Raw genomic sequence first — 23,802 nt, 5'->3', positions numbered from 1 at the left:
GTAGTTTTCGGTAGGACCTTGCAAAAATTCGGTATTTTTCGGTATGTTTTGACATTTGAAGACCAGCTAGAAAGTGTTGATGAGCGGGGGGGAGGGGGGGGAGTTAATATTGCACATCATTGAACACATTTTTTGCTTACTCGTTTCTCTTCATAAAATTCATTTATTTGAATTCATTTATTACATAGCTTGAATGTAAACCATAGTTCTCAGTTTCCCAGATTAATAGCAGAAACGTTTATGACCTGTTTGAGACCTGTGGAATAGATTAGAATTGTTTTTCTCAATTATCTAACTTTCTGATTTAGTTTTTCTCTTTGCTTTCGTCTATCAAAATCAGAACAGCAACAAAACTTACTTTTCAAACTCTAAGGATTAGCATTTTGGCTAATTTTGCTCGCGGATTTCTGCAATTTTTTTAAGAGAGCTCAGTTTAGTTAATGGAATGACAATCCATAATATATATTCTTTTAAACATCTTACCAATTTTTCATGTTATACATGTTACTGTTTAACTTCTTCTTCATGTCGCTGGTGATTTCGATGTCTCCATTTGATGTTTTATGTAACTTTACATACTCTTTGGAAGCCAATAATCCTTCCAATACCTCGGGTGACAAACGATTCCTTAGTTTGTTTTTGTTAAGATTATACTGGGAAAAAAGTCTTTCCACGCAAGCCGAAGAATGTGGAAGAGATAACAAAGCAGGTACGACTCTTCGCAGTACAGGAAATGCAAAATTTCCATCAGAGCGCCGTACGATTAAGCATTTATTCCAAAAAGCTACACTAGAAGTCAACTCCTCTGGTTGGAAATCCTTTAACCCTATGTTCCTTGTTTCCCGATACTCCATATCGGCGACTTGTAGCTCTGCTTCTGATATCAAGTTAGGGAACATTTTTAGCAATGGGTAGATTGCCTCAAATTTCCTGTTTGCTACATGATTTGGATCCAATATCGCAAAATGAATAAGAATAGGATCACTTAAATCGATACGGCTTGTGATTTGGTTACATAATGTTACATAAAAATTTATCATATTTGTTGTGACCTCCCTTGCTGTTTGTTGACTTATGATGTGGTTGTGTAGGAGTTGTTCCATTAGCTGCATACTTTCTGTGCCGATGTACAACTTATCTATTGGTTTGTAATTTTGCTGGCAGAACACAACTTTGCTTACATCTTTAAGACCGTCCATATATTGAGCAGTTAAAAAGTTGTCCAGAATTGTTCGATATAATCTTGTAATGTCGCCGTGGAGCCGGCAGAGTTCAGGTGATTCTGATTGAAAGAGTCTATTTATCTGGTTGATTATTGGTAGAATATACTTCAAGAAGGTTAGATATAACTTGACTGTTGGATCTTCCAGACCTATCCGGATCGCGTTCATTTTTTCTTTTGTTGATTTGTCGGCGCGAACATCAACAAAATTGAAGTACATCAAAAGTACATCATACCTCTCCAACATGCGTATTACTACTGATTCCAACGATAACCATCGTGTGGCAGAGGGATGCAGCATTTTAAGAGGCTTCAGTGCGACGATTGTTTGTAGTTCCTTAAAATAACTCCCACGCTGTCCTCCAGAGCTTAGAAAATTATACACATCTCGACATAGCTGCTCAACCGTGCATGGGATATGTTTGCAAGCATATGAAGAGCAAAGAGCTAAGGAATGGCATATGCATTTTATAATGAAGACATTCGGGCAATCTTGCTTAATCATGCTAGCCACTGAGTGATATGCGCCCATCATTACATTTGCACCATCGGAACCGAATCCGATCAATTTAGATTTGTATGGAACACCATCCAACTCGAACTTATTTTTGATCATCTCATATAAGTTAACCGCGCTCGCATCCACTACCGTTTCGATATGATAGAAAAAGTCGTGTACAATAAGTTGATCGCTCTGCCACATGCTCGCTCTTAAGATCATGGCCAAGGATTTCACTCCCGAAAGGTCTGTTGACTCATCTACTAGTAAACTGAAACAGTTAGTTTTTACAATATGTAGAAGCTCCTCGAGTCCAGCTTTACCGATAACATTGGTTTGAATAGCTTGAATTTTTGTTCTACCTAATTTTAAACTTTGAGCAATATCGGAGTCTTTAAAAATGCGTTTAGAAAGATCAACAAAACTTTCTAAATCTCTAGCAGAGACATTGTGTTCCGCACCCCAAGCTGAAATCTGCAATTCTGCATTTATAGTATTATCCTTTTGAGTGGTCAATGCTTTCAACACAGACACACTACCTGGTAGTTTTAATTTTCCACTATTATTAATATGTTTTGTGGATTTTCCATGTTTTTTTAAGTCGGCTAATCCACCGGTGCTTCTCACATCCAGGTCACATATTTTGCAATATGCAAACGTCTTTCCTTTCTTACTTTTTGTTACCCATGGTAATTTTTGCTCCCAATGACTTGTGTATTTTTGGATCCATTTCTTTTTTGCGTTTGTCTTTTTATTTTTAGAATCTAACGAAGTAAAGATCAGAATGCAAAATAATAAATATGTTATTGATACTTAATGGTTATTATATAAGTAGATCTGCTAATATTTTGGCACTATTCTAATATAGTACTATGTATAGCAATACGGCCTTCTCGGACCGTTCCTCCTGAATAAAAAAAATAACCCTACAGGGCCGGTCTGGTGGTACAGTTGTCAACTCGAACGACTTAACAACATGCCCGTCATGGGTTCAAGTCCTGAAAAGACCGTGTGTCCCCATACGTAGGACTGACTTTCCTGATATGGTAACAAAAAGTCACTGAAAGCCAAGCCCACTTCACTAGTGGGTACAGGCAGGCCTTGACCGGCAGCGGTAGTTGTGCCAAAAGAAGAAGAAGAATAGTACTACATTGTATGAGTAACTTTACCTAATTGACCACTTGCGAGAGATCGATTTTGACCGTCATTTACAGTCCGAATTTTATTCCTTCTGTATAACATATTGAAATAATGGAATTAAATACATTTCCTTGCGATTCCCCGCTTTGTTTGCGGTGGTCAGCGGAGAATCATAAGAAAATGTATTTGATTCATTATTTCAATATGTTTTACATACTGAATACTAGGGAAATTGAATATCCTTTCTTTTGGTGTACAATAAGCTATATTTTGATAAATATTCAATAAAATATAGCAAAAAAACAAAATTTCACGTTCACTTTCAGGATCTAAAGCAAACCTCAAATAAACTATGCTGCCAAATTGCACATGCTGCTTAGAGAATATTCGTTTTACACTGCTTCTAGACAACCAACTTCTATACCGCAACAAATTTTCTGCGACCGCATTGTTCTAAAAAACGTAAAAGTTTTACAACAAATTCAAAGGCAACCGTGATTGTCGTGGGTTGGTAAGTTTTTCACAGAAATGCAACGCCCGCGACATTACAATCGAAGTAGGCCATACATTGATGCTAAAACAAGGATGGTTTGACACATAGAAAGAATCACCAAAAATTGTTGGATTTTTTGGGTCGTCTAGAAGCAGTGTTACAGTTGACACCCAGTCATATCCGAACCAGCAATCCGGTTCCTAGAATAATAGAAACTTAAGACATGGAACGATAGGAATAATGGGATGGAATCAAATTGTTAAGACCCTATGTTTTTTTAGAAAACATACTTTGACAAATATCCTAAAAACCTAATAATAGTGTTAATAATACATTTAGATTCGAATGCTCTTTTTACTTATGAATTTCGGTTGCAAGACCTCTCTCTTAAGGCCGAAAATACACGGACCGGAATTTCGCGGACGCGTGCTGTCAAACCCATACACAAACTGTCAACAGAATCTTTTCAAAACTGACATATTCATACATTTTTCAGTATGCGAATTTCCGCAGCCGCGAAGTTGAGGTCCGTGTATTTTCGGCCTAATACTCTTAAAACAAAAATATCACAATTTGGTGAGAAATATGATCCAAAAGTTAAAATATATCTTAAAGCGTTTATAAATATGTAATGTATCCCTATTTAATATCTGAACTTCCAGAAGCATTCGGTTGCATCGAATCGTAATTTGAGCAAGCTAACTAATCAGTTGTCTTAATCTACTTAATAACACAATAAAAATTTTAAAAGTGTTTAACCATCCATTCTTTCAAATTTAGCGTGAACCATATATGATATGTTTTTCATAGTTTTAAACTCAACGTATTAAAGTAATTTTTATTGTTTCGATAATCATTTAATTTAAACGCACGTAGAACTGTTGAGCATTTTAAATGATAATAACAAGTTAAGACAAACCTGTGTCATCAGAACAATCCATCTCCTCATCTGAAACATTAACAACTGATTCGTTCGCATCGTCGTTCGAAGAAATATTGTCTTCATCTGAAAAGCAGAACAAAATTAGATGTGGGAGCAGAATAAATTAACTGGGATTAGGACGAGAACAAATGCTATGGGCATGGCGCATGATAAATCTCACTTACTTCCGTGATAATTACCACAATATACCACAATATACCACAATGTTACCATACATGTAGCCATACATTATATTCAAGTAACATTGCAGAGCAACAGAACATCAGATATTATTGTTGAGAGGGATCGAAAAATGTTGGTTAATGTAAAACATATAACTTAAATCAAAGAGTTTTGAGAAAGCATAGGGCGTATGATACAGACTTCCAAGCAGAGCCTCCCATCGATGAAGACACCTGATCTCCTACAGATCTTGCTTCACCTGATGTGCTGTGTGTCCTGCGCTTCCTGCCGAGCTGTTGAACTCCTTCTTGATAAGACATGAGTCCGACATCCTCATAACATGCCCCAGCTATTGTATCCTGACGGTCTTCGTTACCGTCAGGATGCTCGATTCGCCGTACAGCCATGGTCATGTTGAAGCTGCGCCAGAAACCCACCGTGGTTAATAACCAACGGAGCCAGCCTACCCCAAGACTCAACGTGCACCGGTTGAAGTGTGCAGATGTGGCGGAGGGGTACGCGACAGCACTCGGGGAAGCGCTCCCAGCCAACTAAAACATCGCCGCGATGCCCATTGCAGACCGCTGGCGTATGGTGAAATGTAGTAAAAAACGTAAACGTAGAGAGAAAAAGGAATGGTTCGACAAAGAGTGCAGACGAGCACTATCCGAGAAGAATGCAGCATGCAACTTGCGCCTGAAACGTGGAGATCTACAGACGACTAAGGAAACAGCAAACCCTGCTCCTGCAGGCCAAGCAGCGCAGTTTTGAAGAGTCTAACGAACAGGTGCCGGAGCAGTTATCCCAGTCCGGGGCACCTGCCTTTTTTACAGGATATTGGATGTGGTAGGTGATCGAAAGGTGGAAGTGCTATTTCGAAGGAATCCTGAATAGAGAAAAGGCAGGAGGGGCAACTACTAATGATACATGAACCCTGTCCAAAACTGACGAAACTTCCTTAGTTGCGAAACCTAATAGGACATGAGAGCTTAATCCACGTTCAGCCGTGTGGAAAAATATAGGAAGAACATAGGAGGACTGTAAAATCGATAAATAAGAAGATCTCGGTTCCTAAATCATACAAATCAGAATCCGAAGTGCTGGTAGTATTTAGCTCATGCCATTGGCCACAAAATACCCCGTAAAGTTATTTCAGGTCTTGAGGACAAGCTAGGACGGTGAAGCGGATATAGCACCTGATTAGTTAGTAAACATTTCATACAAATTATTTACTAGGTTCGATATAAATGCACTTACGTTCTGATATTTCTACGGTCTTAGCTTTAGATATGGAAGGCAATGTTTTTGAACTCGTTGGTCCTTCACCATCGGATCCTGGAATGGATATAATATGAGGTTGAATAGAAATAAGGAGCGCGGTTTTTGTTTAATATTTGCTTATATCAATTATAATTGCAAGAAGCTACCTTTTTTCAAAAAATTCAACATAATCCGATTCATTTTCGCGGCTTCTTTGGACATCAAACACACGACGATATGGGCAGAATAAGGAAAATTATTAGTTTGCACTCAAATAAACTTATTCAGACTCACACAGGGAACTGAACAAGACGAATTCTAGAATAAAACGTGCAGAGTTACGCGTAACTGATAAACGAAAACATTCAGCTACCCTCATTCTATCTTACAGGTTCATTGCCGCGTAAAACTCCATGCATGCGATAAAGATGCATTCACACGACATTGAATATGGATTAAATATGTCTCTTGTATTAGATTGACACAAGGAAATTTGCTTTTCGATACGAAATTTGACATAACGTATGCATATGTGTTGCCGTGTTGGGGCAGCTGAACAATATAACATGGGCTGACAGACGGAGAACAAAGGTCTATGGTTGTCAGTTGGCGGACATGTAGAAAATGAAAAGGAAAAGGTCAAAGTTAAGGTCTCCCACACCAAATTTCGACAAAATCTGTGATTTTCGGTAGGAAAAATGAAAAATCGGTAGTTTTAGGGGATTTATCTGTGAATCGGTAGGCTAATCAAAAATCGGTAGGAATACAGATAAATCGGTATTTCTGGTCACTCTGCTTAGCACACCCCTATTTTGACAGCAACCAGCCCCACCACTTCTTCACCCCTCGCCATCTCTTTTCTTGCTCCACCAACGTATGTTTGTTTACATCGACGCAACCAACCAGTCTGACACGCCGCATGAGTCTGTGATATAGGCAATTTTGTGCTACGGTTGAATTCCATTTGCGGCAAGCAAGAAATGCAATGTTTTGTGTAAACAGTTGGCCCACGAGCCACTCGAAAAGATCCGTGCTTTAGTATTTGGGCCAGTAGAAATGTTGCCGCAGTACGAACGACTCGTGGATGGCGCGGCGAGCGATACTGGCCCGGGCGGATATGCGGGTAGCGGCACTGGTGGTGGTGTAGGCAGTCTGCGGCGAAGCAAATTCCGCGTCCGCTTTGGCCGGCTGGCCGTGGCGACGGTGATGCTCCCGGTGGCAGGATTTCTGTTTTGCGTCATCTGGTCGCTGCTGTACAACTTCGAGCAGGCGAACGCGACACACTGTCTGGTGTACAATTTTCTGCCCTCGCTGTCGGCCGCCATCGGCAACTACCAGCCGCAGCGCTTTGTGTGGCAGTTTTCGGTCCTGTTCCATGCTCCGTTCCGGTACGCGATTGCCTTTCTGTACAAAAACCATCACCTGACGCTGCTGTCCCGCAAGCACCGCAAAGAATGGGCCTACCTAGCGTGCATACTAAATATTATCGAGCTAAGCTCGCTCGTTGGGTTGAGTTTATGGACTTCCAGCAACAACTACGGTAAGCCACAGCCTGACCCCTCCCAATTGACCCCAATCAATCGATCGAAATTTAGTGTGTTGGTTTAACCCTAGAGTAACGCAACCTTTTCTCCCCCGGTTCCAGAAATTCACAAAATTTGTTTCAGTGCCTTTGTGATATGTTCCATCATCTACATGTATCTTGTGGTGCTGATCAACCGGCTCACGCGCACCGAGGAGCTGCTGACGCTGGCGGAGCGTAAATCGCTGCGCTACAAGCGCCGCCTGCTGCTGCTGAACGTGGCCTCGATTATGTTCGCGGTGTACTTCTTCGTGCGCCACAACAACCACTGCGAGCCGGGCATCTACTCGCTGTTTGCGCTCAGCGAGTACGTGTTCGTGTACTCCAACATCGGCTTCCACATGACGGCCTACTGGGACTTTATCAACGCACACGTGTACTTCCACTGGCGCACCGGCATTCACTTCAGCGCCGTCTGAGAGAGAGGAGGGGTTGGGTGGGGGGAGATGGTGTGATCTCGCCAAAGGACGCTGGCTGCCGCGACGACGCCTAGACGCGCATACTTGGATCTTAGAAGATAAGATAGCAGCAATACGCTTGTGTATGTATATATATAGCTCCACTCCATAACGTTTACGACGCTTCGGTAGGTTTGTTCTTATTCCGTTCTTTTTTTTTATTCGCTTTAACTTTTTTTCGTCTGTTTGCTGTTGCTTACTTTTGTAAGGGACGAGGTAAAATGCAACGAACCAGCGTGTCGATAACCGTTAAACAAGAGAAAATAATGTACACTCTAACAAGTTTCGTAAAAATAAATTGCAACGAAAGGGTGGGCTTTCGGTGGAATATGATTCCACCCCGCAATAGGGCCCCCGCATAATAGTAACAACCGTCGTTCAAGCGCGTGCTTCACTCACTTTCCGATATGGAACTCGTGCTCGATCTTGTCGGCAATCATTTTAGCGATCGACAGCGAACTCGTGGCCCCGGGCGAGGGAGCATTGCGGCAGTGCAGAATGTTTTTCGACAGCACCGACTCGCCCGTCCCGTGATCGAACACGAAATCGTCCACCAGGTTGCCGTCGTTGTCGAGTGCCTGCGCCCGGACGCCGGCCGGGCCACGCGCCACATCGTACTCGTGGATGTCGGGGATGAACTTTTGCAGCTCGCGCACCTGCAGCGGAATCAGCGCGGACCGGGCAATCTCCATCATGCCCGCACCGACAAACTTGGAAGCCATCTTGATGAATCCCGGGAAGCGCAGCGCATCGATCAGCTCCGGCACGTTGATGTCGGACCACTTGTAGCCCTCGCGGCGGAACGCCAGCACCGCGTTCGGGCCCAACCACACGCTGCCGTCCATGCGGGGCGTAAAGTGTACGCCTAGGAAGGGGAACCGCGGGTCGGGCACCGGGTAAATGTTGCCCCGCACCATGTGGCACTTGTCTGGGTTGAGCAGCAGGTACTCGCCCCGGAAGGGGACAATTTTCGGCACCGCCGAACAGCCCGTCATCTCCGCGATCTTGTCCGACTGCAGCCCGCCGCAGGTCAGTATGTGGCGGGCCCGTATCTCATCGCCCTTCTCGCTGCGCACCACAATCGGGTAGTCGAGGTTGTCCGGTGCTTCGCTGAACTTGGCCACCTTAAAGTTGATGTACACATCGCCCCCGGCGGCCTTGAAATCGCGCCCGTAGTACTGCGTCACCAGGCCCCAGTCGACGATGCCCGTATGGGGCGACCAGATCGCTTTCAGCCCCTGGCAGTACGGTTCGATCTCTTTGATTTTGGCCTGATCCACTACCTGCACATCCGGCACGTTGTTGGCCAGCGATCGTTGATACAAGTCCTGCGGGGTAGATCGTTAAAGGTCAATAAAAACTCGTAAAGTGGGTCGCTCGTTAATAACCTGTTAATGGGTTGCATCCCCGATTGCGCTGTGTTGTCCTACTTTACGCCAATGACATTCACCCCAAAGTGTTGGTGCATTAACTCCCACCCCTCTACAAAGCAATTGCTTCTACGTACACATACGCATCGCATCAGATAGCCACAGAGCGGGTTGCTACGATAACACGGTTTCAACGTTGTTGCTATACGGGAGGCAATCCCCAAAAGCATCGAACCCCACCATTCTCCGTGCACTTTTACTTACGTTTAATCGTTCCACTTCCACCGGATTGGTGGCCACGATCAGCTTGCCAACCTTCTTGTAGGGAATGCTCTTCTCGTCCAAATACTTGTAGCTTAAGTGCAGTCCCTCGACGCACAGTTTCGCCTTGAGCGAGCCCGGCTTGTAGTAGATGCCCGCGTGGATGACCCCACTGTTGTGGCCACTCTGGTGGAAGGCCAGCTTGGGCTCCTTCTCCACGATCGCAATCCGCAGGGCCGGGTGGCGTAGCAAAATCTCGCGTGCCGAGGCCGTACCGACGATACCACCGCCAACTACCACAATGTCGTAGTTTCTATGGGAACGGGAAAGTCGGGAACAGTCAGAATCGATCAACTCATCGGGCGAATCGGGTCGAACTTTTCTACACACCTATTGACGTCGGCGGAGTAAGCGCGGCTGGCGATGCCCGCTAACGTTCGCGGTACGATTTTCCTGGACAGCAGCATGTTTGTGGTGAACGAACTTTGTACACTACACACTACACACACACACGAACGCACGAAATGCTGCTACAACCGCCACCGCACGGTGTGGATCGAGGACTTAAAATAAAACCCTTCTTAACCGGAATCGCCTCCGCTCGGCTGTGCGTGAAGAGCAGGCGGATGAATGACCTTGTTGTTGACATTGTTTTCATTTGCGAAATACTTCTTAAGGTGGTCGGTACACGTGGTCTTAATTCAATTGATAAGGATGGGCAACATAGCAGGATTTTTAATCGATTTCTTTCCGAATTATCGACTAAAAAGCATGATGCTTGTGATCGTACATTTAACATTCAATTTATCGCGAATGAAAACGTTGTTATATCCAATAGGATTTTGTTAACGAGAAATTTAAGTTTTAAAATGTGAAAACAACACACCGACACACCTAGAACACTCGTGGCCGGGGGTGCTTAAGGCGGCTGTGACAGATTCGCAACCGTTATCAATGAAAGCTTCCATCGTTCGCAGTAAGCTTCGAAGCTCCGAGCTTTCCCCGTTTGCCGCTAGGAGCGCTGTAAAGAAGCGCTTTCAACGGGTTTTCATACGAACGGGCATGGAATTCAAATTCCGCAAATTTCATAACGGACACACCTCGTTGGCAGGGTGGTGGCATCGTTCACAAAACCTCCGCCGTTACATAACACATACACTCGAGTGTGCGCAGGTTGATAATCGAAAATACGGATGTGCGCGGAAGTGTGGCCGCGTACAAGCGAACCTACGGAAATATGTACATAGTACCGGCTGGAGAGATGTAGCACCGCTTCACGCTACACGCTCGCCCCTTCATCGCATCGCATGTACATTCTTTTATGCTTGTGGTGAGGAGGGATCGCACGACGCGCCTGTAGGGTTTGCGTCAAGAAGGTAAAAGAGCCTACTTCGTTCGAGCCGGGCGAATGGCAAAAAAAGAAAGAAAGGTTACGTTCGTATGCCACGCCAAGGTACTCGGGCATCGTATTGATGTGTACGGGCGCTTGTGTGTTGGAGAGTGTGTGTTGGTGTGGCTGACACAGGAAACTGGACTCTTTTCGTACATTTCGTCAACTTCCGGAGCAAATGCCGACCGGCGGTTTTAAAGCAAAGGTGAACCCCCCTTTGTACTTTCTATTTCACGTTTTCTCAACCAGCATACTTTCAACTCGCAACAGGCGCACAGGAATTTGGAATTTCAAAAGTATGTTGCTTCAATCTCGATAGCATGTATTTTTTTTTCTCCTCAATTGAAACTTTCCGAAGCATGCGCCGTAAGCTAGAGGGAAAGACTATCTTTCGAAACTGCACCTGTCACACTCCACGCCAAACGGACACGGTGGGGGGAGCGAGATATGCTTCGAGGGAGTTGCTGCTTGTGAAACGTGTTACGTTAATTTTGAATTATTGCAGTTAAAATTGCAAGACTAGCAAATGAACGCGCCAAATTCATAACAAAAAAACCCATCTCCCTTTGGCAGGAAAATCCCTGACGAAAACCGCGGGCAGGGTGATGACAATTTTATTAACACCTTTGCCTCAACACGGCATTGCCTACTTTTCTTCGCTGCCCAGAATGTGCGCGACCGGCAACACATGGCAGAGGCACGACGGCGTGGCTTGGAATTTTTCTTCTTGCGCGTGTGTGTGTGTGTGTGTTTGAGGGTAAAGTAGGCTTGGCTTGGCTTGGCTTCGCTTCTGCTAATGTCGATCGATTTAGGCTTCCTGTGTGTGAGCGTTCCCCCCCTCCTGGTGGTTCGGCCGGTGGATGGGCCATCCAGTGGGAAGAAAGAAGAAAGCATCAACACAGGAGAGAGAGCGTGCAAACCGGGGAACGTATTTAACGCCAGGGCACATAGGCTCATGTCGTCAGGCCAAATGTTGCGGGATAAAACCCGGCCTGTGTACACCCGGGGAAAAATAAGTCCCCCTTCGTCGCTTCACCCTTGGATCGACTTATATTGCACTTACTGAGAGGTACGGACTGTGTTTTTTTGCACCCGCTTTTCCCTTCCGTTGCTGGTGAGAATTTATTCTTTTCAGTGCGCACAGTTGTGTAGCACTGCGCCTATTATGTACAGTCACACAAACACGCTGCTATGTATTTCCATGCTGTTCCATGGCCATCTGCGCATGTGTTGGGACTTGGTAAAACAACCAACCCTCTGTACCACATCGCAAGGGAGCGTTCGCTCTCTCTCTCACACACACACTCACACATTTCCTTCCCACTCTTTTTGCGGCCTGTCTGTGCCCGTACGGTTGCTTGTGTGCGTGTTTTAGGCTCGATATGAAAAATATGCTTTCTCTCCCTCGAACCAGACCGAAACACTCTCTTCGTGAGAATTCCGCCCCGGGTCGATGATGATGATGATGATGATGCTGATGACGAATCAGCATATGCGGTAACGGTTGTACGATGACGATGACGATGGCAGAGAGAGCGTTCCACACACTTGGGCAGAGGGAAAAAAGATTGCTCGATGTGTTGTGTAGTAGCGGTAGCCGGCTTTTTTCTCGGCATGTAGCGCTCTCTACCCAAAACCCCTTGTGAAAATGATACCTCTGATGATGGTTTCGTCACTGCGTTACGGTGCATTTATGCTGACCGAATGTAAAAATACTTGATACTGGCCCGAGAGAGGAGAAGTGTGTGTGGAGATAACGCATACGAATCACGCATCAGACCCTGGGGCTTGTGTGTCGTTACTTTACTAAGGGGCCGAGAAAAATCATTCCGATCAACCTTAATTCAGCCGGTCTTAGTTGGCGGCGCTGCTTACGGGGTGTTTCGTGGCGTCGCGCCGCTTCCATCTTTTGCGCCAGCTGCAAGCCACGTGCGCTGCGCTTTGAACCTTTCCAACCTTTTTTTTTTCTTTTGGGTTACGGCTTTACAAACAGCTGCAGTGCTGCATCGGAAGTACACACGCACGCACGCATCGCATCCTGCACCGGGGGGGGAGTATGATGACACACACATAAAAAAGACATTCCCAACCAGCCGGAAAATGCAACTCTAGGACCTCAAAACATACACATCTCCCTCCCCGTGCCTGTTGTTTAGGGAACGCGTATGTGTGTCTGTGTGCGCATCCGATTTGTTCTTCCTTCCTTTCCCGGCCGGGGTACTGTTCTCTACTACCCCCCACCCCTCCGTCCTTCAACGCAACAAAACAAGCTGCAGCAGAGCAGCAAAAGCATTGCTTGTCCATCATGGCTCGTGTGTTGCTGTTGCTATGGTAACACAAATTGTGGTTTTGCCGCTTTTTTTCGAATCGATAACGATAACTCTTAGTCGCTTTCCTTAATTAGCCCCATCCTAACAACCTCCCCCCCCCCCGTACATACACATACATGTATAAATAATACACAGTGGCCCACATTATCTGATGCTACCCTTCCCCCCAACAGAGTCGTGTAGAGCCAAACGCACGAAATTATGAGTTTTGTTTCATGAACAGGCAACAACAGGGTGCTCTAGAGATGGTTTACAATATATTTTGCAACATTTTCTACAATAATATCGCACACACACAACACCGCACACGCCTGCACATAGCGAGAGGCAGACTTTAAATCTTTTATTCTATTACTTCCTCTTTCGTGTTTTCCTAGATTTTGCACGGTCGAAATATACGGTTCGTGTGTGGCTGGGACCATTTGAATCAGTTATAGACAAAACATGTTTGTAGTAATAGAACGGAGAATCTGATCCTTCTACCCTGCAAACTGTGGGAATCGAGAATTGAACTCACATCTAGGCGTGTTTTTCATAGACAGCTTGGCATAATGTCTGTGGCGACTGTGCCATTAGACCGACGCTGATTTGGGGGGAATGGTTTGCAGGGTTCGCCTACTCAACACAAATCTACTCGCCTACTCGCGATACAAATGAGCGATGAAACAGTTTGCATTGAGCAAATAAAACACACAATTGACAGTTGAAATGGGATTTTAGCAAATAATTTTGAGGCGTCTAGGGAATTTGAGATGGCTAGGAACCCCGTTACATGCGGATAAAGGATACGGATTAGTGATGTGCTCTCTGGAGCGCACCCACGACTCGGACAAAATGGGAAGTACTAATTCTGTCCGCATTCGTAGTTGTCTGGAGTCGTTTGGAGCTGTCTGGAGTCGTCTGGAGTCGTTTGGAATTGTCCGGAGTCGTCTGGAGTCGTTTGGACTCAAAGACGTCCGGAGTCCAGAGTCTGGAGCTGTTTTTTGTCTTTCACTTTGTATACAGGCCATTAAAGTGAAGGCTGACTCCTGGCACGACTCCGGACGACTCAGATAATGCTGAGCGGACCTACCACCTTCCGGAGTCGACTCCGGATTTTTGTCAACTTTCCCCATCACTAATACGGAGGATTCGGCTGCCCTTCAAGGCTTTTGCCCAGATAACTCCTCTGAGCAACTGCCAATACCTTATATCGTAGTGTAGTAGTTATTGGGTTTAGAGAGTAGTGCTAACTTTAGGTACACACTTTACGGAAATTCTCTTTATTGTACTCTGTGCCTCTTACAAGTGGTCTCTCTCCTCCGTGATTTCTCATCCTGGTGGTGAGGGTGGTGGTGGTGTGCGCGAGCGTGTGGCTTTGTGTCTGTATGTGGAAAATGGAAAAGTGTGTTGCTATGGAAACGGGATTGATTAACGCAGCGCGTCCCAAAACTTCCCTCCCAAAGAGACAGGGGAGAGAGCCATTCACTGGACTTCTGCCCTCTTCTTTCGCTCCCTGATAATACTTTTAAGGCTAATTCGTAATCAATATTTCCATTTCCTTTCTCCTCCTAAAGAAAACGATGGCATGCAAAGTAGCATGGCCTACTGCAAATTAAAAGTCCCCGTCGATAGACACACACTTCGAGGACTTCGAGGAAGGAAAACATACAAACACACACACACACAGCTACCATCTGTCTCTCTTTCGTCTCATCTGGGCGTCCACAGGTTTGAGAAGGAAGGTTTCCCTTCACTCTCTTCACTCATCTCCCCAGCTTTTGTCCAAAAAAGTTGATTCCTGCTGTAACGCTTTTCATCCCAGTGAGACCCACAATCCATACATATATTTATCTGGTACCATCATATGTGTGTCAGTGTTTTTTGTTTTTCTTTATTTTTCGCATCTCCCATGACGAATTTCGCCACGAAACGACCTTAAACGTTATTTACCATAATCATAGTATTTTCTGTCCGAAAACATTTAATTAAAAGATAGTTGTTTAGTTTTGTTTTTGTTTTTTTGCGTTTTTTGCTGGAGGGGTATAATCCTTTCTTTTTTTTGTTTGCTGTTGTTGCTTTTGTGGTCACAATCAGGCGTTCGGGTGGTATGTGTATGTAGTGTGTGTGTGTGGTGATGATGTTGCGTAGCAGGGCATGGGAAACAGAGAAAAGCAGTAGGCGGGTGCTGCTGGTCACCACGCTCTAAAACTATTCGCGTACGTTCAACATGCTGCTGCACCGCATCATCACCACCACACCACACCACTCTCCTCTTTCAACCCGCTTTCAACCACACTTGGAGGAAATATTACTTTCTTGTGTTTGCTTTTTGGAAATGAAGGAGATACACTTCTTCTTTGTTACTTTCTTCTTCTACTATTATCATTTGTAAAAGGAAAACAAATGTTTAAAAAAAAACCTAAAATAACCAAAAAGAACTTCATCATATTCCCGCCGCGTTAAGAACGCGCTTGTTTATGGGTGTATGTGTGTGTGTATGTGTGGTTGTGTAAGTGTATGAGTTTCCGTTGAAACACGGTTTGTGACTCATCTCTCCTGGCTATTACTAGAGTTCTCTCTCTCTCTCCCTCTACCTCAGTACCTCTCTTCCTTTCCGGTTAATAACTGTTGCTCAATGCGATCTACATTCTGTTTCCGGTTTATTGTGTGTGTGTTTGCATGGTGTTGCCGCATGCAAAAAGAACTACTACCTTTTCCTTCTATTTACTTTCTCTATTTGCAATTATAACGTCGGTTTTCCTTCTACCGTTTAGCTCCGTTCGTCTGATTGTCCACTCGTCCTCGTTAGTCCGTCCGTCCGTACGTCTCGTCTTAGTCTACCGGTCCGCGTTTGTCCTTCCCTTACTGGTCCGGTCGTTCTGCTGCTAAAGTGAATGAGTAGTCCACGCGGTCAGGGATCAGAGGTTAGATCCTTGGTTTTGTTTTGTTTTATTATCATTAACTCTGTCTCTCTCCCCCCTTTAGTCATTTTATTAGTCGCGGTACCTTATGCTTCTTGTCGTAATATACGTCAATAGGATGCGTGTGTGTGTGTGCAAGGGTAGACACTTGTGAGAAATGGAGTTCTGTGGATGGTGTGGTAGAGTAGGTGGTGGGCGTGTGAGCGGCGATTGCACGGTACCGAAGGCTCCTGCCGCTACACTAACACCTTTCTCTCTCTCTCTACTTCCCTGCTAATAGTCCGACACGAATCTTAATTGAGATGAGATCCATCACAAGTCTTACATACCACCACCATCGCGCGTCTTGCGTGCACCTTTTTCTTATAATTCTTGTTTGGCTGTTTGTTTGTTTGCCTAGTCTTGTGTGTGTTTGTGTGAATGTGTCTCATCATAGTAATAATGCTGTTGTTATGCTGGTTCTATGTTGCTCCTCTTCCTCTCTTCGTGACCCACTACACACAGCAGCTTCTTCCTTACTACGCGCGCCACTTCCCTTCACATCCCCACGCCAACAATCGTGGGGGTGGTGGTGGTGGTGGTTGTCAGCGGCTGTCCTATGCAACGTTAAATGTACTTTTTAACCCATTTCATTAATGACTAATGTTGTACCCCCTCCTCTTTCCGCCCTCGCGCACCTTGACGAGACACACACACACCGCGTGTCTATGTCTGTATGTTTTGCTAGAACACACACACATACACACACACACACACACACACACACAGTAGTGGAGTCGGTGCATGCGCCCCCTCCCCTCTCCTCTCACGCCGTGCTGGTGGTGAGAGGATGAGCCGATGTGACCTTCTCGGTTGGGTGCATGTGACCTGCGCGCGCTTTGTAGTAGGTGTAATAGGTTGGCGGCGGCAGAGACGGCGGCTTGCTTGGATTGCGCTTAGACGACACAAAATTGCTACGAACCGTGAAAATCTTAAGATGATCTGACCTCTCTGTCCCGCACATGTTGAATGCACGCGCGCGCTCTCTCTCGGCTCTCGTCGTCGGCTACTTATATCCTCGTTGGTTATGCTGCTGCTACTGTCGGCTGTACTACACATCACCGCCTGCCGCCATTGCCGGAGCACTTTCATGCTGCAGGTGAGCGCGCGTGTGTTTGCCGCTTGAAGGAGGCAAACTCTCTTTCTCTCTTAGGCGATTATAGTGGCATGGCGGCGGCGGCAGCGGATGCTCGTTGCGAAATTTCAGCAGCTCGGATACGGATCCTTTTTTCCGTGTGGCGCTGGGACGGCGTGGGCGAGCGGGTCCGGAAGGAGGACACATCCAGAGGCGGCGTGTCGTCGTCTTCTGAGTGTATGGCGGCGCGTACGCATAACTTCATCATGCACATTTTGCAACGACGAGATATTTTCGATCTGACTTCTCTCTATTGATTTGTGAGTGAGTAGTGGTTGATTTGTAATGCGCTTTCTCTATCTCTCCTCCACTTACCACACTGTGCTTCGCGCGAGTGTGCTTGACTACTACTACACGAAGGATGGAAAGTTCGGTTTTGGTGGTGGTGGGTGTTGGGAGCTGCGCGGGAGGTGTTTTTTGCCTACCACCCACCGATAGTAGTATTATTTGTGTTATTTCTAACGCTCTCTCTCGCTCTCTATCGCTCTCTATCTCTTTGTCGGTCTCTGTTTGCGCCGCCTGCCTTTTCAGTAGCTACGGGCCTCCTCTCCCCTTTACTCTCCTCTATCCAATATATCTGTCCATAGTGTGTGTCGTCCTTCTAGTATGTGTGTGGGTACTGTATATGTGTGTGAGTTCGCGTTTTTAGTTGGTTTTCTTCTTCTTCATTTTTTATAAAATATATACACAAACAAACTTTACACTCGTTTTCATCGATGCATATACTTCTTCTTCTTCTTCTTCTTCTACCTTGCAGCTCCACTAACGCAAATTCAAAATAATAAATCACCTATTACTAGAGTTATTTTGTTTTTTTGTTTTTTGTTAGTCTCACTCTCACATATGCACTTTCATTCATTACGCGTCCTCGTCCTCCTCCTCTCCCTCGACATCATCACCCTCCTCCTCTTCCTCATCTGTGTAAGAGAAACCGAACGAAAAAGAAAGAAAGAAAGAAAGAAATGGTGCAAAAACACCACCAAAAAGGTATTAGACACGGGTATACAATACACATCAGAGGGCGGCGGTAAGATTTTTCTACATTATTATACATAGACTATTCTAGATGCTGTGCAGGAGATGATGCTAAAAGCGAAAGGAAAGTAGAAAAGCAAAAAAATGTACTCCAACTAGGCAAAGTACAGTGCCGCTCGGTATTCATTCCCCGTGACTTACTCACACACACACACACACGCACAGTTTCCAACGCAACCCCTCTGCGAGGCTACTGTCTGCGTGAGTGTATGTGTGAGGTTTGTATCGAGGAAATCAGAGCGTCACGCCGCTTGCTAGGACGACACATTTTTTCCCCTCTACCGTACACATTTGGCGCGAAACGTCGAGCGGTTTCCATCGGAAAGGCAACGTGGGCAAGAAGTAATCGTACGCACACAGATCAGGGAAGGACCGCAGATCGTTTCTCTCTCTCATCGCTCTCACTCCGCGGCTACTAAGGATCAAAACTCGTTTCTGTTCTCATATGAGGTTTCAGCTCAAAAGAGAGAGAGAGAATGGTGTGTGGGCTACTCGGGCGCGCTCAAAGAATATTTTAATCCTACACAATTGTTCCGAACCTTCGTGTCCTCCGGTTCGCTTCGAATGTGATTCCTTTTTACCATCACTACCTGCACCTCTGCTTCTTTATCATAAAATACTCCCCCCCCCCCCCTCCACTCCCTCCGAAGCGGCTGGGTGCTTAAGAGCAATTTTATAGCGATTGATTTTTGGAGCTCGCTAACTTACCTTCTGCTTCGATGTCCTCCTCATCACCGTATGGAAGGTCGTACTCCTCATCCTCACCCTCCAGCTCCTCTCCCTCGTCTTCCACTTCTTCCTCTTCCTCGCCGGCACCGTTTTCGTCCTTCTTTACTTTTTTCGTTTCGGCGGTTTTTTCCTGTAAAAAGCAGGGCGGAGAGAGTGAAGAAGAAGAAAAAAGTCAGTTATTGGTAACAATCTTCAGTTATGATTTAATTAGGCAACATTCTTATCGTATGCTAAAATCAAAATGGGATACCGCCCCCACATACCACTCAGACTACGAATCGTATCCTCCCCCCTTCCTGCTCTACCTACACTTCCTCCCCCCAGGCACTAAAATTCGTATCGATGTTCTTCCTTCTCTAGCGGTTATCCCAAGGGCAAGGAAAGGACTTCTAGAGGACACACTACTACTGGGCGCGGTGGAGCTGGGGGAGGGGGCATTGGGAGTGTTGTTGGGGAAAACAAATCTTTCCTGCTATTATCATCCTTGCCCACATATAGGGCAGCGGCGGCGCACCCACGCGCAAACTCGCTCACATTTCCCTCCTCCCACATCCACTAGACGCCCTCCCTTTGCCCAAAATATGACCATTTGGAGAGCTCGGGTGGTGAACAAATGATACATTGTCTGATAAAAATGCTTTCAGTGACAGTGACGAAGAAGAAATCCATAAATCCGGCAATAACTCATCTTCGAATTGTTCAAATTCGAATATTGATCAATTTAAATAAATGTTTACGAACAGATTTAATTAGCATCGCCATGGATTGTGTAATATTGCATTGGACAACCTCCTCTTGTTCAGAATTTTAGTACACCAACAGGAGGGGTTACCCAATGTGGAGCGAGTAAGGAACCTGGGGGGTGAAAATATGAAAAACGGAAGCCCCCATTCTACAAGAAGAACCCGTAATATTTTCTTCCCCTAATTTCCCTCTCTCGCACACACTCGTACAGCCGCGCGCACACGTTTAGCACAGCGGTATAAATGGGTGCGCATGGACGCGCACTGGCCCCACTAGTGACACAATCACACGTACTTCCCCTTTAGACAACCATTCCAATGTGTTTTTTTTTCGTGTGTCCGCCCTTCTGGACAAACCGGTCATTCTTCTTCCACTCGGCGACTGCTATCGCTCTATAACCACACACTCATTGGTGTGCGCGCGTGTGCCTGTGTGTAGGACGCGTTTCCGCGCGAGAAAAAGTTTGTTTACCTTTCCCACTAACACACACTAACGCCAAATGGTCAAAGGCGGCACAGCAGCGCGTGTGTAGTGGTGTGTTGTGTCGATCGACACACCAACACTAATTAACGGCTACCCGGTCAATGAAAAACAGGCTACAGAGGGTACGACGCGCGCGCCATACAAATTTCATTATTAAAATACAATATTCCGCCATTGATTCATCTCCCAAAGGTGATGCCAATCGTTCGACACATTTTTTTCTCTTTGAAATTGTTAGAAAAGAGCATATGTAAATGTTTTTCTCTGTGTGCTGGGGGAACCATTACCAAGCGGCATTTTTATGCCAACCGTTGGATGTTTGAACGCAACGATGTACATATAGGTGAGATAAGCTGTGCGCTGCTGACAAAATCCCTCTCCTTCCACGCCGTTTGTGCCTGTGTGTGCTTACCGGCGGGCGTCCGCTCGCAACGGTGTGTTGGTGAAGCCCATTGAACGCGCTATCTTACAACCGGCCGTAGAGTAGAGTACTGTGTGTAACGCATACAAGGGGCGCAGAGCAAGCGCGCACGTACATACAGTGTAGGGCATATATTTTCGCTCTCAGTAGGCGACGCCGTTGCCGGGCTCGCTTAGCGTAACCATCATCACCATCATCGCCCGGTCGTCGTCATCTGCTCCTCTCTCTCTCACTGGGGTTCGTTTGCTTGTGGCTTTAATGGAAGCGGCTTTTTTCGATCAAGCGCAAGAGCACATAACGCGCTGTTCGATGACGGCGTCATCTTGGAGAGAGACACCGAGCAAAAATCCCGCTTGACGTTAAGGGCACAAAAACAGGAAGCGATGTAGGTGGAAATGGAGAACGCAACGTACCTAAATAATTTTATTTAAAAAAATCATTTCGCAAAAATGCAATTCGCACGCATCGCCATTTCTTCGATTAAAATTGGCACGTGAAAATAGAGACACTATATATTCCATCATTCCCCGTTTCTTCTACTCAATGAAAACCGCAAGCAAAAGAGAGCGAGAGATAGGGAGAGAAATGTGTGCGTGTACGACCATCAGCCGGGCGGAAGAAAAATATACACTCTCTCGGCATCAAGAAATGCCGGCGTATCGACGAACAAGCAGCAGCCATGTTTGCGCGCGTTCTACACAGCCTACACCGATGGAAAAGAACACACACGGGTGAGCACACCTTGCCGACATCCATCTTTTGCAAGGTCATTTTCAACGCCGTGTGCACCTGTAACCTGCTGTGGCGGGGGGAGGAGGTGTGTTGTATCCACCATTCGGACAATTATATTCAACGAATCTAGGTTAATCAAAAGTAGTCCCTAGTACACGTTGGAAAAGCATGTGAAATATGGTTCCCGCAAGGCATGCACGACAATTAATACACATTCCACCTCTCCTGGCTCTCTCCTCTAATTTGACGCTAAATTATGTTCTAAGGGTAGAAGAAAAGCGTCATCCGGCGAGACAGGCAAAGAGGGAAACCCCCGTTGGACGCGAGACTACTTCTGGTTCATCGTGTCAAAAATAGATTATTTCAAATTCACTATATTTCTCTCTCCGCGGCTTGAGTGGTGCGCCGCCGCCGCGCTACTAGAGCACCACGTTTTAATAGTAGTGGCCACACCGACCACCACCACCACTCTTCAGCAAAACTGCAAGTATGTTGCCTCCACACACGTCGCCTCTCCTCCTACTAACGACCCCCCACGCGCAACACAGGATGACATTTAATTATTAATGGATGCGCTTTTTCGTATCAGCGAAAAGAATGGCCTGTGTTACCACCTTCGACACGATTCCCATCATCATCATCATCATGATCATGCACAAGCAAAAATCCCATCCCCCCCCCCCCCCCCCCCTTTAAGCGGTCTGATCGGTTCGCAATAGAATCGAACGAAAACAAAGCGACAATTATAGCCCATTTCCATTCATATTTCAAATCCATGCGGTACGCAACACGCCACCGTCGCCACCGCTGCCCGCCTAAGGTGAGTGAGTTGTAAAAGGCGCCATAGCAGTTTTGGACGAGGAGACTACACATTGGGCCCGCTTTTCAAATTGGATTTTTTGTGTGCTCTCCGTATGCGCGCGTGTGTATGTGTACGTGGTGGTTCGCTTGAGCACGCCTGCTTAGCTGTATGCGTGTGTTGTGTGTGCCGTTGCTACACGCGCGCGCTTACGAGTGGGAGAGAGAGCGTGCAGCGGTGTGCATGCGTGCGTGGATGTATATGTGTGTGTGTGTGCATTAAAATGCCGGCCGGTACACACATTCGCAATGAAGAGAGCATTACCCGCGCGTTTGTATTATACTTGCTGTTGCATTTTCCTTCCAACAATAAAACGGTTTTCGCACTATTCCAAAATGGCCATCGAGTGGGAAATTACAACTATTTTCGTTTGGCAAAACCCAGGTAGGCGATGAGCGGTCCTTTCCTTGGTCCAACCACCACCATAGCTTGTGAGTGAGAAAGGGAGAGAGTTTGTTGTGAAAACTCATTCCAAAAATGCCAAACCAAAAGGAACGCGCGGAGGAGCGTGCGACGCGCCCACCAACCGATCGATCGAAGTTTACATTTTACAAGTCGTCTCCATCCAACAAGCAGCTTGCATTGAACTCTGCTTTATCAATGGCTGACCATCGCGTGTGTGCCTGTTACAAAACGGGCGTGTGGAGCGGGAAGGGGAGGGCGATGTAGTAGTGATGTACACACACTGTACTCAGCCAAGGAACGCTACTCGGCAGCCACCGCACGCCACCGCCACATCAAAAGCATTGCCCCCCCATCACACATCAATTCACAAATACCACATCGCATCGTAGTGTGTGCGCGCGCGTGCACACGTACAGTCGCACATACATACATACAGTCACACACACACGCATACACGCACATTCGTACACACGTAACGCGCGGCACATGCACATGGCGTTGAAGGTATTTCCAAGCGACCGGACCACACATCGGTGAACGGACACAAGGTGACGTGCGGTGGGTGAGGGAGGTGGTGGTGGTGAATTACTGTGCTTCGGTTGAATTCGCACTAAAATCACACGAGGACATGATGAAGGATGATGTGGAACAGGCGGGCAGGCGGTGGCGTGGTCGCGCGCGATTCGATTTATGGAAGTGGAACAGTATCAGCAACAACGGGCGGTGAAGGGAAGGAGAGGGGGAACGGGGGAGGAAGGTGTTGGAAGAGGCTCCAACGGATGGAACCTGGATGGGGGTAGGGTAGTAGTAGTAGGTAGTACTCACGTCGGCGGGCCGCTTGACTCCTTTCACCTCCTTGGTCTCTGCCTTCTCCTCGGCGGCGGCAACATTCTCCACCTCAACTTCACTGTTTTTGTCTGCGGAACTCATTTTTGCTTGCTTTTGGTTGTTTTTTTTTCCTGTTTGCGCGAGGCGGGAGCTAGTAGATGGATGCTGCGCTGTGGTCGTAGTAGTAGCTGGGGCGTCGTGCGTTGGCTTCTTCTCCTTTGGGGGACACACAAACACACAATCACACACACACAGAGACGGAATGCTCTGGGGGCTCTTCTCTGGCAAAGCTTGTAACTTGTTCCGGGACCGGGAGAGCGTTACTGACGACGACAACGACGACGACTGACTGGGCCTGGTCTCGACTGGGTCTGGTCTG

The 23,802-nt window shown here is 46.2% G+C and overlaps 5 protein-coding genes across 6 annotated transcripts; 1 reads left to right on the top strand and 4 right to left on the bottom strand.

Annotated features, from left to right (window-relative positions):
- Positions 1-188: 188 nt before the first annotated feature.
- LOC120902120 lies at positions 189-2,492 on the bottom strand. The gene is made up of 2 exons (XM_040310632.1): positions 359-2,492; positions 189-256 (listed from the first exon to the last, which is right to left on the bottom strand). Exon 1 carries the CDS (start codon positions 1,941-1,943, stop codon positions 480-482), a length of 1,464 nt encoding a protein of 487 aa, XP_040166566.1. The 5' UTR covers positions 1,944-2,492; the 3' UTR covers positions 189-256; positions 359-479.
- Positions 2,493-2,822: 330 nt separating this feature from the next.
- LOC120901929 lies at positions 2,823-6,123 on the bottom strand. Of its 2 annotated transcripts, XM_040310294.1 has the most exons (4): positions 6,014-6,123; positions 5,887-5,928; positions 5,717-5,794; positions 2,823-4,360 (listed from the first exon to the last, which is right to left on the bottom strand). In XM_040310294.1, exons 1-4 carry the CDS (start codon positions 6,096-6,098, stop codon positions 4,263-4,265), a joined length of 303 nt encoding a protein of 100 aa, XP_040166228.1. In that variant the 5' UTR covers positions 6,099-6,123; the 3' UTR covers positions 2,823-4,262. The 2 variants fall into 2 exon arrangements, with proteins under 2 accessions (XP_040166228.1, XP_040166229.1); XM_040310295.1 differs by having other exon boundaries at positions 3,956-4,360; positions 5,887-6,123.
- Positions 6,124-6,590: 467 nt separating this feature from the next.
- On the top strand, positions 6,591-8,127 carry LOC120902389 (post-GPI attachment to proteins factor 2-like). The gene is made up of 2 exons (XM_040311101.1): positions 6,591-7,259; positions 7,365-8,127. Exons 1-2 carry the CDS (start codon positions 6,776-6,778, stop codon positions 7,718-7,720), a joined length of 840 nt encoding a protein of 279 aa, XP_040167035.1. The 5' UTR covers positions 6,591-6,775; the 3' UTR covers positions 7,721-8,127.
- Positions 7,889-10,063, bottom strand: LOC120902388 (L-2-hydroxyglutarate dehydrogenase, mitochondrial). Its single transcript, XM_040311099.1, has 3 exons — positions 9,781-10,063; positions 9,394-9,703; positions 7,889-9,087 (listed from the first exon to the last, which is right to left on the bottom strand). The coding sequence occupies exons 1-3, from the start codon at positions 9,855-9,857 to the stop codon at positions 8,155-8,157; spliced, it is 1,320 nt and encodes a 439-aa protein (XP_040167033.1). The 5' UTR covers positions 9,858-10,063; the 3' UTR covers positions 7,889-8,154.
- A 4,894-nt stretch (positions 10,064-14,957) lies between these two features.
- LOC120902390 (bacchus) lies at positions 14,958-23,606 on the bottom strand. The gene is made up of 3 exons (XM_040311102.1): positions 23,421-23,606; positions 18,931-19,081; positions 14,958-18,104 (listed from the first exon to the last, which is right to left on the bottom strand). Exons 1-3 carry the CDS (start codon positions 23,523-23,525, stop codon positions 18,046-18,048), a joined length of 315 nt encoding a protein of 104 aa, XP_040167036.1. The 5' UTR covers positions 23,526-23,606; the 3' UTR covers positions 14,958-18,045.
- Between the last annotated feature and the right edge of the window lie 196 nt (positions 23,607-23,802).

This window comes from Anopheles arabiensis, chromosome 3 (genome assembly GCF_016920715.1).
Source record: "Anopheles arabiensis isolate DONGOLA chromosome 3, AaraD3, whole genome shotgun sequence".
NCBI classification, from domain to species: Eukaryota; Metazoa; Arthropoda; class Insecta; order Diptera; family Culicidae; genus Anopheles; species Anopheles arabiensis.
The sequence above is the reverse complement of the archived record's forward strand: the minus strand, read 5'-3'. Positions and strand labels throughout refer to the sequence as shown.

Bases quoted from the DNA above. Each gene is read 5' to 3' on its own strand.
- LOC120902388 (XM_040311099.1), bottom strand. From the start codon at position 9,857: ATGCTGCTGTCCAGGAAAATCGTACCGCGAACGTTAGCGGGCATCGCC. The intron at 9,704-9,780 runs GTGTGTAGAAAA...CCGTTCCCATAG, and splicing joins TACTCCGCCGACGTCAATAG to AAACTACGACATTGTGGTAG. The intron at 9,088-9,393 runs GTAAGTAAAAGT...TCTACCCCGCAG, and splicing joins TGGAAGTGGAACGATTAAAC to GACTTGTATCAACGATCGCT.
- LOC120902390 (XM_040311102.1), bottom strand. From the start codon at position 23,525: ATGAGTTCCGCAGACAAAAACAGTGAAGTTGAGGTGGAGAATGTTGCC. The intron at 19,082-23,420 runs GTGAGTACTACC...TGCTTTTTACAG, and splicing joins GAGTCAAGCGGCCCGCCGAC to GAAAAAACCGCCGAAACGAA. The intron at 18,105-18,930 runs GTAAGTTAGCGA...TCTCTTACACAG, and splicing joins GGAGGACATCGAAGCAGAAG to ATGAGGAAGAGGAGGAGGGT.
- LOC120902389 (XM_040311101.1), top strand. From the start codon at position 6,776: ATGTTGCCGCAGTACGAACGACTCGTGGATGGCGCGGCGAGCGATACT. The intron at 7,260-7,364 runs GTAAGCCACAGC...CCCCGGTTCCAG, and splicing joins GACTTCCAGCAACAACTACG to AAATTCACAAAATTTGTTTC.
- LOC120901929 (XM_040310294.1), bottom strand. From the start codon at position 6,098: ATGAGGGTAGCTGAATGTTTTCGTTTATCAGTTACGCGTAACTCTGCA. The intron at 5,929-6,013 runs GTGAGTCTGAAT...TGTCCAAAGAAG, and splicing joins CGTCTTGTTCAGTTCCCTGT to CCGCGAAAATGAATCGGATT. The intron at 4,361-5,716 runs GTAAGTGCATTT...TCTGCTTTTCAG, and splicing joins GACCGTAGAAATATCAGAAC to ATGAAGACAATATTTCTTCG.
- LOC120902120 (XM_040310632.1), bottom strand. From the start codon at position 1,943: ATGATCTTAAGAGCGAGCATGTGGCAGAGCGATCAACTTATTGTACAC.